General features: G+C 41.5%; 2 protein-coding genes across 9 annotated transcripts in view; both read right to left on the bottom strand.

Annotated features, from left to right (window-relative positions):
• Window positions 1–15066, bottom strand: part of gemin6 (gem (nuclear organelle) associated protein 6) — a 36551-nt gene that overhangs the window by 17725 nt on the left and 3760 nt on the right. Inside the window, exons 2-4 of one of the 8 annotated variants that reach the window (XM_069931958.1) lie at window positions 5122–5352; window positions 4165–4200; window positions 373–453 (exon numbers count right to left, since the gene is read on the bottom strand). The gene's annotated coding sequence lies outside the window, so the exon portion shown is untranslated. Of the gene's footprint in view, window positions 1–372; window positions 454–2779; window positions 2973–4060; window positions 4139–4164; window positions 4207–5121; window positions 5379–15066 lie in introns of those variants that run through there. The other 7 variants (XM_069931955.1, XM_069931956.1, XM_069931960.1 and 4 more) reach the window with 7 other exon arrangements.
• Window positions 12682–13438, bottom strand: LOC138760810 (ADP-ribosylation factor 6-like). Its single transcript, XM_069931954.1, has one exon. The coding sequence runs from the start codon at window positions 13336–13338 to the stop codon at window positions 12808–12810; it is 531 nt and encodes a 176-aa protein (XP_069788055.1). The 5' UTR covers window positions 13339–13438; the 3' UTR covers window positions 12682–12807.

Raw genomic sequence — 15066 nt, 5'->3', positions numbered from 1 at the left:
TTATCACAAATCCACAATGACAGTCCACAACTCTACCATCAATTGGATAAAACTTTGCACTACAAGAAGGTAGTAATGGCACTGAGGAGGATGTAGAGGAGATTCACCAGCAAGCTTCCTGGATGCAATGTTCTATCTATGAAAGGTAACTCCATAGGTTGGAAAGGAAGGTGATAATTAGAACTAGATAAGGAAGAGATAGTATCAGTAAGGAGAAGGGATTGGGAAGCCAGTGGGTTGTTTGTGTGGGTGATGAAAAGGTGAAACCAGATTAGGTAGGGGAAAGAAACTAGGTATCAGAGTTAAGGGAGGGGTTGGAAATAAGGGTGTCCATAAGAAGACATAATGCATCGAAAGGAGAAATAAAGTCACCTGAAATTGGAGAATTCACTGTTGTACACTATCCAGCTGGAATAGGAGGATTTATTCCTCTAGTTTGTGTTTGGCCTCATCCTGAAAGTGAAGAAAGTTGAAGACAAACAGATTAATGTGGGAATGAGGAGTTTAAGTATCTTACAAGATTTACAAGAATAAATAAATGGGGATGAGACAGTTAACATTGAGGTTTGGTGGCTCTGGGCCTGTACTTGCTGATGTTTAAAAGAATGAGGAGGGATCTCATCGAAATATACAGAACATTGATAGGGCTGGATAGAGAGAATGCAGAGAATATATTTCTAGTAGCTCGAGAGTCTAGGACTAGAGGGCACAACCTCAGAATAGAGTGGAGATAAGAAGTTTCATTCAACCAGAAAGTTGTGACTCTGTGAAATTTGTTGCCACAGATGGATGTTGAGGCTGTCATTGGGTGTATTTAGAGCAGATTCTTGATTAGTACGTGCACCAAAAGTAATGGAAAGAAACCAAGATAACGGGATTGAAAGGAAAAATGCATCAGCCATTGTATTTTGAATGGCAGAGCAGAATCGATGGGCTGAATGGCCTAATTCTGCTCCTGATCTATTTATTTATTTTACACAGAAGGTGGTAAATGTATGGAATAGACTGCCAGAGCAGGTGGATAAGGCAAGTACTGTTGCAATGTTTAAGAAAAAAAATCAGAGGCATACATGGATAGGATAGGTTTAGAGGGATATGCAGACAGGTGGGACAAGAGTGGATGGGACATTTTGGTCAGCGTGGGCAAGTTGGGCCAAAGGGCAGGTTTCCACACTCTATGACTAAATCTTATGGTCAACTGACTCCAGCATTCAAGGGGGCTACCTTCATCCTGGTGCTCAAGAGAGCAATGGTAGGTGAACTAAATGACTATCATCCAGTGGCTCTAACCACCACAATCTTTGACTAACTGGTAATGGAGCACAAAGCGCACCAACCAGTGAAAATGGACCCATTCCAGTTTACCTATTGGCCAAACCAATCCACAGATGATGTAATAATTCCAGCCTCCCACTCTGTCCGGATCTAACGAGAACGATGCCTCGTACGCCAGTCAGGCTGTTGTTCATGGACTTCAGTTTGGCGTTCAACTTCAATACCTGGTTGATCAATTGTCCGTGCTGAGACTCAGTACCCCTCTCTGCAATTGGGTCCTGTATTTCTTGATTGAAAAACCACAGTCTGTCCAGATTGACAACAAAACCTCAAGCTCTATCACACTGAGCAGTGGAGCACCTCAGGGCTGTGTGTTCAGCCCACTACTAACTCACAACTGAACTGGCAGGTTCAGCTCCAAAAAGGATCATCAAGTTTGCAGATGAGGCAACTATAGTCAGTCTCATCAGTAACATGATGAGTCGGCCTACAGAGAGAAGGTTGAAAGGCTTGTACAGTGATGCAAGAGCAACAACCCAAGTCTCCACATGGACAATACAAAGGAGATGACTGCCGACTTCAGGAGGATGAAAAATCACTCCCCACTACATATAAATAGCTTCGCTGTAGAGAAAGTGAAGAGCACACAGTTCCTTGGCATTCATTTAAAGGGCAACCTATCCTAGGGCCACATCACCACCTCATGAGTCAGGAAGGAACAGGAGTGTCTACATTTTCAACAGAGGTAGAGGAGGGCAAGGCAACCAGCCACCATCCTAACAACATTCTACAGAATCACCATAGTGTGTCCTGGCTGGCTGCACCATATGGTAGTGATATGGTAGCTGCAAAGCATCAGATTGGAGGCAATTACAGAGCGTAATTAAAACTGCTGAGAAGATCACTAGGATCTCCTTTCCCTTTATTAACAATATTTACAGAGAGTGATGCTTAAAGAGGACTCAGAGAATCATTAAGGACCCTTACTATCCAGCCTGCAGCATCTTTAAGACACTACCTTCAAGGAAGAGGTATACAAGCATAAAAACTTTTTTCCTGCAGGTGGTGAGATTTTTGAACAAGCCTAGAAATCCATAATTTATTTTTAGATATATTTATTTTGGATTGCTAAGTATATTCGCCATTTGTGTGTAGGGTGTATTGTAAGTGTGCACTATGGTCTGGAGATGCACTGTTTCGGTTAGTTGTACGTGTCCATGACTACTGAGGACAAAACACAGGTGTTAGGCAAAGTGTCACCTGGGTGGAAGGTGAGATCCAAAGGAACTCCATCACTGTTTTCTTGGTTGGGGGGGGGGGGGGGGGGAGGGCAAGAGTGGGTTGAGAGCATAAGTGCGGGAAATGACAAGATGTGAGCGAGCAATCCAACCACTATAAGTGAACAAGAATGTTTTCTGAAAAAGTACATTATTGATGATTTAGAGTGGAAACCCTCATCTTGCATCAGAGATGGAGAAACAGAAAGAAAGTTATGACAACCTACCAAAAGACCAGGTGGGAGTTGGTTGATTCATCTTTGGTGCCAGTTGATAATTTGTCTATTGTGATGAAGAAATCCAGAAATGAGTGGGCAAGGTGTCAGGAATGATCCAAGTCATGTTAGAAGTTGATACATTTTGCACAGGTGCAGGAGTCAAGACCAATGTAGCCATTGATGTAATAGGAGAGTCGGTTTGTAACAAGGAATGCTCCACCTAGGTATTGTATCTGGGGCCTATGCAAGTGCCATGGCAACCATCATTGTTCTGCCCATCTCACTAATGTCATTCTGTACAACACAACCAACTTTCATCTGCTTTCAACATTCACAATGCACATGACAAATAGGGTCTTAGCACCTCCATTTTAGGCAGAGTACCCCATAAGCAATCAGTTACCAATCTGATAAATTCACAAAAACACTAGCCAATTGGACAGGAGTAGATTACCAGACCCCTCAAGTCTGCCTCACCATTCAAAATGATCATGGCTGCTTCAAATTCAAGTTTATGATTACCTGACTATACCTATACAACAAGCTGAAATAGCATTTCCCCAGACAATGGTTTACACATACAACACACATAATGCATTGGTCACTCTGCACAGTCACATACATTGATAAAAATGTTTAGAAATATTCTGGAATAATTTACTCAGTTTCTTTTATAAGAGACCCAAGGTTTCAATCAATCAATCGTGGTCATCAATCTCACAGCTTGCAGGAAGAAGCAGTTTCCCAGCATGGCAGGCCTGATTTTGAGGATCCTGTACCTCCTTCCTGATGTTAGTAGGTCAAAGATACTGTGTGCTGGATGGTAGAGTCCTCAATAATTCTTTAAGTTCCATTTAAGCAATTCTCCCAATGAATGTCATCAACAGAGAAATGGGAGACTCTGACAATGTTCTGGGCCATTTTATTGATCCTGTATTGACTTCTAGTCCAATAACCATATACCCATTTACGGATACTTTGAAGCTACCATACCACACAATGACGCAGCCAGACAGGAAACTCTCAATTGAGCTCCTGTGAAATGCTGTCAAGATGGGGGCTGGTACCCTTGTTCTCAACCTGCTCAGAGGTTGACAGGATAGCTTGGAATGACAATAACACCATCTACAAATCTCACAGACACTCAATGACGCTTGGGAATTTGCATTTTCTTCTCTTTCTTTGACTGTAAGAGGTGCTCAGCAATTTCAGCTGATGACAAACTGTCAGCCTTATGATTCAGCTGCAGAGAGGAGTGTTGTGTTCCCAACAATAGTTATATCCACCAACCTCTGAGTATATCGTGTTGACCACTGATCTGAAGTCAATGAACAGGAATTAAATTTGTTCACCCTCTCCACCTCTGATTCCCCGTTAATCACTGGATCATATACCTCTGCTTTTCTCCTCCTGAAGTCCTCAATCAGCTCCTTGGTTATAGTAACATAAAGTGCAAGGTTAATACACCATTCAGCCAAGTTTTCAATCTACATCCTCTATGCCGACTCATTGTTTATTTATACAACCCACTACTGTGATATCATCAGCAAATTTGTAGACAGGGTTAATGTCATCCCAAGCCATACAGTCATAGGTGTAAAGCAATTAGATTAGGGGGCTAAAAGTTGCAGCCCTGTGGTTCTCTGGTACGGATGGAGATTTTCTTACCAATCCTCAGAATGGGGGATGGAGATGAGGAAATTAAGAATCCAATTACACAATGGGGTATTGAGGCCCAAGTCTTGGAGTTTGCTGGTTAGCTTCTTATTTTGTTGCCAAGACCCCTTGTTCATTACTTTCCCTATAACTAAAACATCTCAGCAGCTGCCCCGACAAATCCGCTTGAGTTTGAATAAGGTCAAATCTCATCCTTGCAAGGAATAATCACAAGAGACTACAGATGCTGCAATCTGGAACCAAAAAAAAAGCAAATTCTGGAGAAATTCAGTGGGTCAAACAGCATCCTTAGAGAGGGTGGGGGAATGAATCTTGGAAAGTCTGAACCCAAAACATCAACTGCCCATTTCCCTCCATCAATACTGCCTAACGCAATGAGTTCCTCCATCAGTTTATTTTTCGTTCTAAGGAAAACGGTCATACATGTCAGGAAATGAATGCCAACTATCCTTGATTCATCCGAGCCTCCCCCAAGTGCAAATTAATCAGGTCCCTCAGGTCTTTCAATAATTCCACCACTAACGTTATTCTGGTGCGTGAAATCTCACGTGAAAGCAGTGTCCTGCGGATAACTGATCTTACGGTACGATTCTGTCCTGAATTTCGTTGGCGGAGTGGGAGAATGGAGGGCAAGGAGCTCGGTGCTACGGGAGGGTCGATGGGGGAAGCCTCACCCAATTGTGTCCGCAGGTGGCCCCTCTGGTTCCCCTCGCACAGCAGGCCTGAGCCCTCCAGCCGAGACTCGGACTCCTCTGAACGTCCCGGGATCCACTCACTCGTCCCGACGGCGGCCTTCATTCGACCATCTTGGCGATCGGCGCACGTGAATGACGTTTCCAGGGGCAGGTCGTTAACGACACGACGCGGTGACGTGTGGATCTGGGTGTTGCAGAGCTCGAGGACGCCTTTGGGTTGAAATTTAGATTTAGCGACTGGGCGTTTCTTCCTTCTTATTGAATCAATTAGAAATAAGAGGAGAAAGCAGTCAAAGTGCCACACAGGAATAATTTTGAGAAGGGCTTGCTGTTTCATCTCTGTCCCCAAACGTTGTGGAAGTAACCATTCCCAGACAACACTGAAACATTAGACAATGGGAAATAATGCATGCAATAGGTAGCTTGTTACGAGCCCAGCGGACCCATAAACCCAGCAGCAATAGATAGTCACCAAGACAAATAGTGACTTAAACAAAAGTTACTTTTAATTATCTTTAAACATGAAAACAGAATCAAACGTTAACTTCTTACTTACTTAATATAATCCCCTTCTAATTCTAAGCGCACGTGTATGTAATATTTGTGTACGTTTAGAAAAGTTATTTGGTTCACAGTCCAATCTCACTTCTCATTCCTCCAAGTTCACTGGTTGCAGGCAATTCTTATACTGTGCACAGAATTTAACATATACAAAGTTCACCAGGCTTTGGTGCTTGAAAGGTAAATGGTTACCACTCAGGAAGGTTCCTGTTCATTTTCAGAGAGAGATTTGTTGTTTCAGGACATCCATAACTGATGTACTTCCATCAGCCACTCCATTGTCTTGCTGATGAAACTTGCCCCTTCAGGGTTCTCCAGATGATAACCTCTTTCTTTCAGGTCACCACAGAGTTCCTTTTTGTTTCCCTTATTCCAAATGAAACATTAGATAGCCAGTCCTCCCCTCTTGCATGAACCACAAGGGCTTTGACCAGGCTGTCTTCCAAATAGACTTTTCATAAGCTTCCTAGCTTGTCCTGTTCCAGTCCCAGCTGCTGTCTGTAACATTGTTCAAGTGATCTGTGTGTGCCTCTCGCTCTCTGAGAAAAGCCTGTTTGACTCTCTCTGCTTGCAAAACCACATGACCCTCTTACAGCAAGCTCTCCTCCAGACATAGTGGCTCTGACATGTTCTTTCATTTGTTACCTTTTGTAAACAATCCATTAGTAAAGTCTCTTTAGCACTCTTCAAAAGCTCTTGCAAAAGATCTGGAGCCGATATGTCTACCATGGGGCAGAACTCCAGTATTTTAAATAAGATCTGTTTTAAAGTGTTTGTAATGTGACCCATTCTAACAAACCTTCCCCAATTTTTCTCCCAAAAACATAACTATAAATATCTCTATATACTCTGTCACAGGACTAATAAATTAGTGACTTTGTTTTGATGCATCACCTGGGAAGTGAAGGGTGTTGAAGTCCATAAGCTCATTGTGCTAAATCCCGCATGATAGAGGGGGGTGGCACTATATTCTTTAGTGCCAATGGTGGGGGGGGGGGAAGGAGTATCATCACTACTTTTTTTCTAGGGTTCTTTGGGGGCTTGGTTGGAGGCTTCTTTTCTTTCTATCTTTCTTTTCAAACTTGTAAAAATCATGTATGATTAATCGTGAATGAAATGTATATAATGTAATTGATTGTCTTTTTCTTCTTTGGCTTGGCTTCACGGACGAAGAGTTATGGAGGGGTAATGTCCATGTCAGCTGCAGGCTCATTTGTGGCTGACAAGTCCGATGCGGGACAGGCAGACACGGTTGCAGCGGTTGCAAGGGAAAATTGGTGGGTTGGGGTTGGGTGTTGGGTTTTTCCTCCTTTGTCTTTTGTCAGTGAGGTGACCTCTGTGGTCTTCTTCAAAGGTTGCTGCCTGCCGAACTGTGAGGCGCCAAGATGCACGGTTTGAGGCGATATCAGCCTACTGGCGGTGGTCAATGTGGCAGGCACCAAGAGATTTCTTTAGGCAGTCCTTGTACCTCTTCTTTGGTGCACCTCTGTCTCGGTGGCCAGTGGAGAGCTCGCCATATAACACGATCTTGGGAAGGCGATGGTCCTCCATTCTGTAGATGTGACCTACCCAGCGCAGTTTGATCATTGATAAATAAGTAATAAAAGGTGACCTTCGCAAATGGCCTATTTAAGTTATCAGGGACTGGACTCCAGGCAGCCTGTCTAGACTTAGCCCTGACCTTCACCTAATTGGCCCAGGTGAAGCACCTGGGCTGGCCCCTGCTGAACCCCTACCTTTGGCTTCGAGCCATCGGTCACAGCAGCCAACGGGGCCCAGCCTGCCCCCGAGCAATTGGCTCCCCAATACTTGCTTTCCTTTGTTTTCTCTCTTTTTGACTCCTCGTGGCCTGTGAGTATCACCTTTCGTAATGGGTTGGGCTGAGTCCCCAGGTCAGTTAGTCAGAGCCATGTCCATATAAGTCAAAGGGTGGGGGCATGTAGTATCACCTTGATCTGATTGTTTATTTTGTGTATTTGTGTTATTTCCTAAGTTCTTTTGATTTCCACCTCATTCCCCTTGTGTATCGTGCATTTAGGTTAATTTAGCATTTAGATCCCGTTGTTCCATCTGCATCCCCTGATAATAAAATAAACTTGTGCTTTGTACTTCGATCTCTGTCTGGTTCTTAACCTGTGGGACCCACATGAACCTTCGCTCACAACAAAGGCCCTATTACCGTGCTGTATGTCTAAATTTGTTGTGAAATAAAATTAAATTATATTTTCCCAATTAACTGGTGTACGGTGCAGAATTAATGCTTGACCTTATCTGGATAGCAGGCCTAAAGTTATGAGACAGGAAGAAATGAAATTAGCAGCAAAATACAACAATAAATAGTGGAAGAAATTATTTGGTTGTATTTTTTTTAAAAAAGCACACACATTTGTTTCCAAACTGGTACTTCAGCAGAAGCATGATAAATGTTACAGCACATGCAAACCAGCACAAACACGTCTCCTAATATTACAGTGAGCTCAATATGTTGAACTAAAATATAACTAAGAAAATAAGTGCAAGATAGTGCTGAACTACACATGATATTGAAACGTTGCTGTATTTATTGAAATGTCATGCAAGGGTTGAATTTTGTGTCTTTTTTCTCCCCAATAATTTACATTGTAGATTTTGTTCCATACTTTTTTTCTTAAAAATCAGTTGATTCAATTAATTCAATCCCCCTTTCTAAATCTGCTTGGTTATGCGATTATTTTCTGAGTTGTTTATGTCTAAATATTGTGTGCCTGTAATCAGTACATCCTGAATGATGTCAGTTGTCATGGGATTCAAACAGCTTGTTTCCTGCTGTTAAGATGCTATCCTGATTATTCAGTCTTTGCTAGTAACAGTCCGTTACAAGACCTCAGTATCTGTCTATTCCATGAGCTCTGCCCACTGAGAGGACAATGAAGTCTTGACCTCAGACTCACAGTGTAGGTACTGGTGAGCCAAACCCCACGTTAACATTTTCCCTTCATTAACACTTTACTTTATTTATTAACACTTTATTTCTGTATAAATAATTAAATAAGCCAAACAAAAAAACCTGCAGATAATTGAAATAAAGGCCATTGTCAAGGTAAAGGGTTAGGTTTTCAAGATGCAGCTTTAAAAATAGAACTATTGTCAGGGTTAAACATTTCTATTGCTATATATGCAGAAAAAATGCAATTCCATGTTAAGATGTCAGCCAGCACAAATTATATATTTTTATTATTAAAATAGAGCAATTGCAGAGAGAAAGATTGATACTGAATGCAGATGTGGAGTCAGTTAAAATCTAGACTTTTCCTGCTAGCACGGTGCCAGGACTTGACCAATGTTTTTCCATGCTGACTGTTAAGAGTATGACAAAGTCCCTAAAGTGGCAACGCCCTTTATAATCTTTTCACTACAAAATTTTCATTTGTAATTTTTAAATATTGTATCAAATACTTAGATACAGCAGTAGCAAGAGTAAATTTAAATACTTAGTTTAATTATTTGAATGAGAATTTTTTTCTCAGTTTTGTGGTTCATCATAACCCTAATTAATATTAGACTCAAATATCAATAAAACTTCAAGATATAACAATGTCAAGTAAAGCGGTCCCTCATCCATTCTCAAAGAAGCATTTAACTTACATGTATATGTTTGGCCTGGAAGTCAGCCTGAAGAAAACTGAGGTCCTCCATCAGCCAGCTCCCCACCATGACTACCAGCCCCCCCACATCTCCATTGGGCACACAAAACTCAAAACGGTCAACCAGTTTACCTATCTCGGCTGCACCATTTCATCAGATGCAAGGATCGACAATGAGATAGACAACAGACTCGCCAAGGCAAATAGCGCCTTTGGAAGACTACACAAAAGAGTCTGGAAAAACAACCAACTGAAAAACCTCACAAAGATAAGCGTATACAGAGCCGTTGTCATACCCACACTCCTGTTCGGCTCAGAATCATGGGTCCTCTACCGGCATCACCTACGGCTCCTAGAACGCTTCCACCAGCGTTGTCTCCGCTCCATCCTCAACATCCATTGGAGCGCTTTCATCCCTAACGTCGAAGTACTCGAGATGGCAGAGGTCGACAGCATCGAGTCCACGCTGCTGAAGATCCAGCTGCGCTGGGTGGGTCACGTCTCCAGAATGGAGGACCATCGCCTTCCCAAGATCGTGTTATATGGCGAGCTCTCCACTGGCCACCGTGACAGAGGTGCACCAAAGAAAAGGTACAAGGACTGCCTAAAGAAATCTCTTGGTGCCTGCCACATTGACCGCCGCCAGTGGGCTGATATCGCCTCAAACCGTGCATCTTGGCGCCTCACAGTTTGGCGGGCAGCAACCTCCTTTGAAGAAGACTGCAGAGCCCACCTCACTGACAAAAGGCAAAGGAGGAAAAACCCAACACCCAACCCCAACCAACCAATTTTCCCCTGCAGCCGCTGCAACCGTGTCTGCCTGTCCCGCATCGGACTTGTCAGCCACAAACAAGCCTGCAGCTGACGTGGACTTTTACCCCTTCCATAAATCTTCGTCCGCGAAGCCAAGCAAAGAAGATATTTTCCAAAATTTCACTTTGAAGCTTATGGTCCAATGTCTCCTTCAAGATCATCCCATAGAGAAAGTTTTCAGCTAATTGACAAGATTAACTTGTTACGTTAGTCTGGCTGCAACTGACTTCAGGTCTCAAAGATGACAAGCCAGTCAATGCACAAATTCAGAACGTATCAAGTTATAAATGATCTTGATTAATGTATATTTTGGTGTAAAATGCTCATAAAAGTCTCCTGATGCCAAATTTGAATGTGGACACTGCTCTTCCAAACCACAAAATGAAAACTCTCAAAATTCAACATGCAAATATGAAAATCTGGTGATGGATTCAATTAACTCACAGTAGAACAGAAAAGCATGCTGACAGTTTATTCTTTCTTTCTTTGGCTTGGCTTCGCAGACGAAGATTAATGGAGGGGTAATGTCCACGTTAGCTGCAGCCTTGTTTGTGGCTGACAAGTCCGATGCGGGACAGGCAGACACGATTGCAGCGGTTGCAAGGGAAAATTGGTTGGTTGGGGTTGGTGTTGGGTTTTTCCTCCTTTGTCTTTTGTCAGTGAGGTGAGGTGAGGTGGGGTGGGGTGGAGTTTATTAGTACACCAACATCCTGAGGTTTTCCTCCTTCCCATTTTGCACATTTCTGCATCTTTGATTTCCTCAAATTACAAAATTAGGAGATCAGTAGAGCTGGAAAGTGATTGCCTCGAAATGCAAATTATTGCTTCAATGCACCATTCAACAAGAACCACAGAAGCATAATAGAAGGTGAATCAACCCATTAGAAACATCCCAGAGAATTTACACCATCCCATAACCTACACTTTTCTTAGGAGCTCTGTGATTTTTCTTTTCTCTCATATCCTCTGTTTTAAGCAACAAATGACTGCTTCCATCATCTTTCAGCTACTCAATCCCAGACCCTGATTACTTGCTGCATGGATTTTATTTTCTTGAATCCCCTACTCTTCCACCATCCTCTCCCCTCCTCCCCCAGTGTTACATTCAGATTTTGTTCCCTGCTTCTTGACCCATCAGGCAATGGGGACAGTTTCATGACTTGACCATTTTTGTTCAACCTAAAAATTAAAAATTGCAGATGCTGGAAATCTGTGATTAAAAATAGAAAATGCTGGAAACACTAGGCAGGTTAGGTAGCATATGGGCAACAGACACTGTAAACAATCCAGGTTCAGGATCCTCCTTAAATGTTAACTGTTTCTCATGCCTGGCCTGGTGAGTATTTGCTAGTTTTATTCAACCTCTTCACCTTCTCTGCTCTAAAGCCAAGCATCCCAGGTTCTCCACACCAGTACTCTTCCCTATTAAACCTTTTCTGCTTCCATTTTAGTAACTTCACACAAATAGACAATATTTTCTTAGCATCCTCCATATCCATTAAATCTTTAACAAACCAAGTTTGGTAAGCTGTGGAAGGATCCTTTTTGAATTTGAAGTGCAAAATAGAAATTGTTGGCCTGTGGTGCATTTGTCAAACAAGACTTGGAATGAAAGAACACTATTATTTAAATCACAATTATGAAACTGTGGTGTTGAATCTATTCTCCAAGTATGCATTGTCCCTTTTTGTCATTACAGTTGCATAGTGTAAACTGGACAAACACTACTTCAGTAACCTTTGCAGCAGCTTAACCTGATGATTGCAAATTTTCAAAATGACAACAGTTGTTAGGCAACACCAACAGAATTAGTTTAGGATGTATTCAAGCACATTGCTTAATTTTTTTTTTTAAAAAAGTGTACATTTATTCCCCTGAGCTTGTTAACTTTGTACTCCAGGACACATTCATAATTGACATGAAACTCAGAAATAGTCCCAGGTTTCAGAAATGAGGTATACTAATTCTGTTTTCACTCATTATTTGCAAAAAGAATATTGGAATATATATATATATCTATAGCCTTTGTTAAATATTTTAACACTTTGCAATTAAGTAACTAGAGTAGAGCAAAACATAAGTGTTACCGTGGCATTTTTTGGAGTAATTGAATTATACAGCAGGGAAACAAACCTCTTCCAACACACTATGGCAAAACAGCAAAATAATTAATTTTAGAAAATCACATCATAAGAACATAAATATTCCTACTGTCATCATGATCAAATAAAGACATCAAATCTGTTCTCCAAACCTGCACAAAAAGCACCAGATCAATAATAAATCAACAGTAGTGTTCAGAATTGAATTCAGCAGTGTTTTATCTAATTGTTTGAAGAGAGATAAATAAAAAAGCAGGTTAGTACATGGGTGCTTTTTAGCAATCTTCCAATGAACTCTATAATTAGTAACCACCTTAAAATTAATTAGTAAAACGTTTTTATCCTATATCTTATCTTTAGACTACAATTAAGCAACTTTCATTGGAGTGCTGGATTTTAGTGCAATTCCTAATAAATCAAGTACAAGGGAGAAACAAATCTACTTGTATCATTCCTGCTACATCTTCAGAAGTAGCTTTTCTTTATTTGAATCAATTCCACGTCCACTCTTCTACGCTGAGAGCAATGAGCTTGGAATCTTCACTCCGCCAGTTGGAACTTTCTTCTCAAGTTGCCTTATAATTGGAAGTTAACCAGGTCAACCCTTCATAAAGTCCATCACCAGTGGTTGCCGAGGAAGGTTGAACATACCAGTTGCGATCTCGTATTCGAGTCAGGCCCAATTTCTCCTGAATCTCGTGAGGTTTCATGGCCTGGGGCAGGTCTTGCTTATTTGCAAGGACCAGAATGACGGCATCACGCATTTCTCTGTCATTAATGATGCGGTACAGCTCTTGCCGAGCTTCATCAATGCGATCGCGGTCGGCGCAGTCCACCACAAAGATCAGCCCCTGCGTGCCTGTGTAATAGTGTCTCCAAAGAGGTCGGATCTTGTCCTGGCCGCCTACATCCCAGATATTGAACCGCACATTCCTGTACGTGACCGTCTCGACATTAAAGCCCACGGTCGGGATGGTGCTGGTGGGCTGGCCCAGCTTGAGTTTGAACAGGACAGTGGTCTTCCCGGCCGCATCTAGGCCCAACATCAGAATCCGCATTTCTTTGTTTCCAAAAATCTTTGAAAGGTATTTACCCATTTTTGTCGAATCAACATCAAATAGGTTCCTGGAAACCACAACTTCAAGTGGTAAATCTGAAAAACCCCAACTTCTCAGAATGACGAATAAAAGACCAAAGGAACTTGGTTCAGAGAAGGTTTTCCAGCTGCGGCAAAGGCAACACTGAAGAAAGACTTCTTGCCGTTTTGTCACTTCCTTCGACTGTGTCCAGACCAAAGCAAATGTTGACAAAGGAAAAGTTTTCTTCCTGACCTAACAGCTCAGTTTGCAGCAGTTAATCTCTGTTTCTACAAAAGGAAGTCTTCTGAAATCCATTGGCCTTGCTGCTTCTGAAGGACTTTCACATTTTATAGTTAACGACTCGAAAGTAACAGTACAGATTTTAAACAAGTGTAGACTGTAAATGGCTTAGAATAACTCACTCATCCTCTATATATGGGTTGAGGCCTTACTCAGGCCTATAAAAGCCACCTGCTGGAGAAGATTGAAAATTGTTTGGAATCAGAATAAGGTTTATTGTCATGAACATGTGGCTTGAAATGTGTTGCTTTGTTGCCTAGAGGCAAGATTTTTAAAAATAGATCATTAGTGTGAAAAGTGAGCTTGTGCATAGGAATCACTTGTCTGTATTATGTCTGGTGGTGTGCTTTTGCACTGAGAACACTGTTTCAATTGTATGATAAATAAACTCGAACTTGTGTCCATTCAGAAATCTGATGGCAGAGGGGAAGAGGCTGTTTTTGTAACACTGGGTCTGCATCTTCAGGGTCCTGCACCTCCTTCATGATGGTAGCAGTGAGAAAAAGACATAGCCTGGGTGATGAGGGTCCTTGATGATAGAAGCTGCTTTCTTGAGACACCATCTCTTAAAGATGTCCTTAATGGAGAGATGAATAATCTCCTTCATGGCGCTGGCTGAATTCACAACCCTCTAGTATTTTCCTGTCCTGTGCATTGGCTGAGGAAATTTGCAAGAGTCTTTGATGACATAACAAATTTCCTCAAAATCCTCATGAAATATATTGCATTAACATGAAGAATAGATCTTCAGAGATATTAACATTCAGGAGTTTGAAGTTCTTTACTCTTTCTTTTGCTGACCCCTCAATGACGACTGGTTTATGTTCTTCTGTTTTCCCCTTCCTGAAGTCCACAATTAATTCCTTAGTTTTGCTAACATTGTGTGCAAGGTTGTTGTGTAACCAGACAACTAACTGATCTATCTCGCTCCTGTACGCTTCCTCATTGCCATCTGTGATTCTGCCGACGACCATGGTGTCACCGGCAAATTTATAGATGGCATTTGAATTATGCCTAGCCATACAGTTATGGGTGTAATAGAGAGTGCCCCTATGTTAATTGTCAGGGAGAAGATGTTACTTTTTTAGATCTAATTAATCTCTTTAGCTAAATATATTGACAGCAATTCAATAAAAACTGCTATCGATAAGTTATTAAAAAACTTTGTGATAGACCCCAAGTAAAGATATCAAGAAAGTTCCTTATTCAAATGTATTGTTCCTTAAAAGTAGTCAAGGCAAATAAAGAATATTCAATCCATTGAAATTCACTCCTTTGGTAACCAAACAGACTCAAAGAGTCTTTTTGATAAATTTAATATTGTGAAAAACAAATTAAGTCATCTACCCCAACTTCATTTTCTTTAAAACTTAATTTATCTTATATTACTCACATGTCCTTTTATTCATTGTCTGAGCTTCACTCATGGCATAATCAAACAATAAA

This window comes from Narcine bancroftii, chromosome 4 (assembly GCF_036971445.1).
Source record: "Narcine bancroftii isolate sNarBan1 chromosome 4, sNarBan1.hap1, whole genome shotgun sequence".
NCBI classification, from domain to species: Eukaryota; Metazoa; Chordata; class Chondrichthyes; order Torpediniformes; family Narcinidae; genus Narcine; species Narcine bancroftii.
The sequence above is the reverse complement of the archived record's forward strand: the minus strand, read 5'-3'. Positions and strand labels throughout refer to the sequence as shown.

Bases quoted from the DNA above. Each gene is read 5' to 3' on its own strand.
- LOC138760810 (XM_069931954.1), bottom strand. From the start codon at position 13,338: ATGGGTAAATACCTTTCAAAGATTTTTGGAAACAAAGAAATGCGGATT.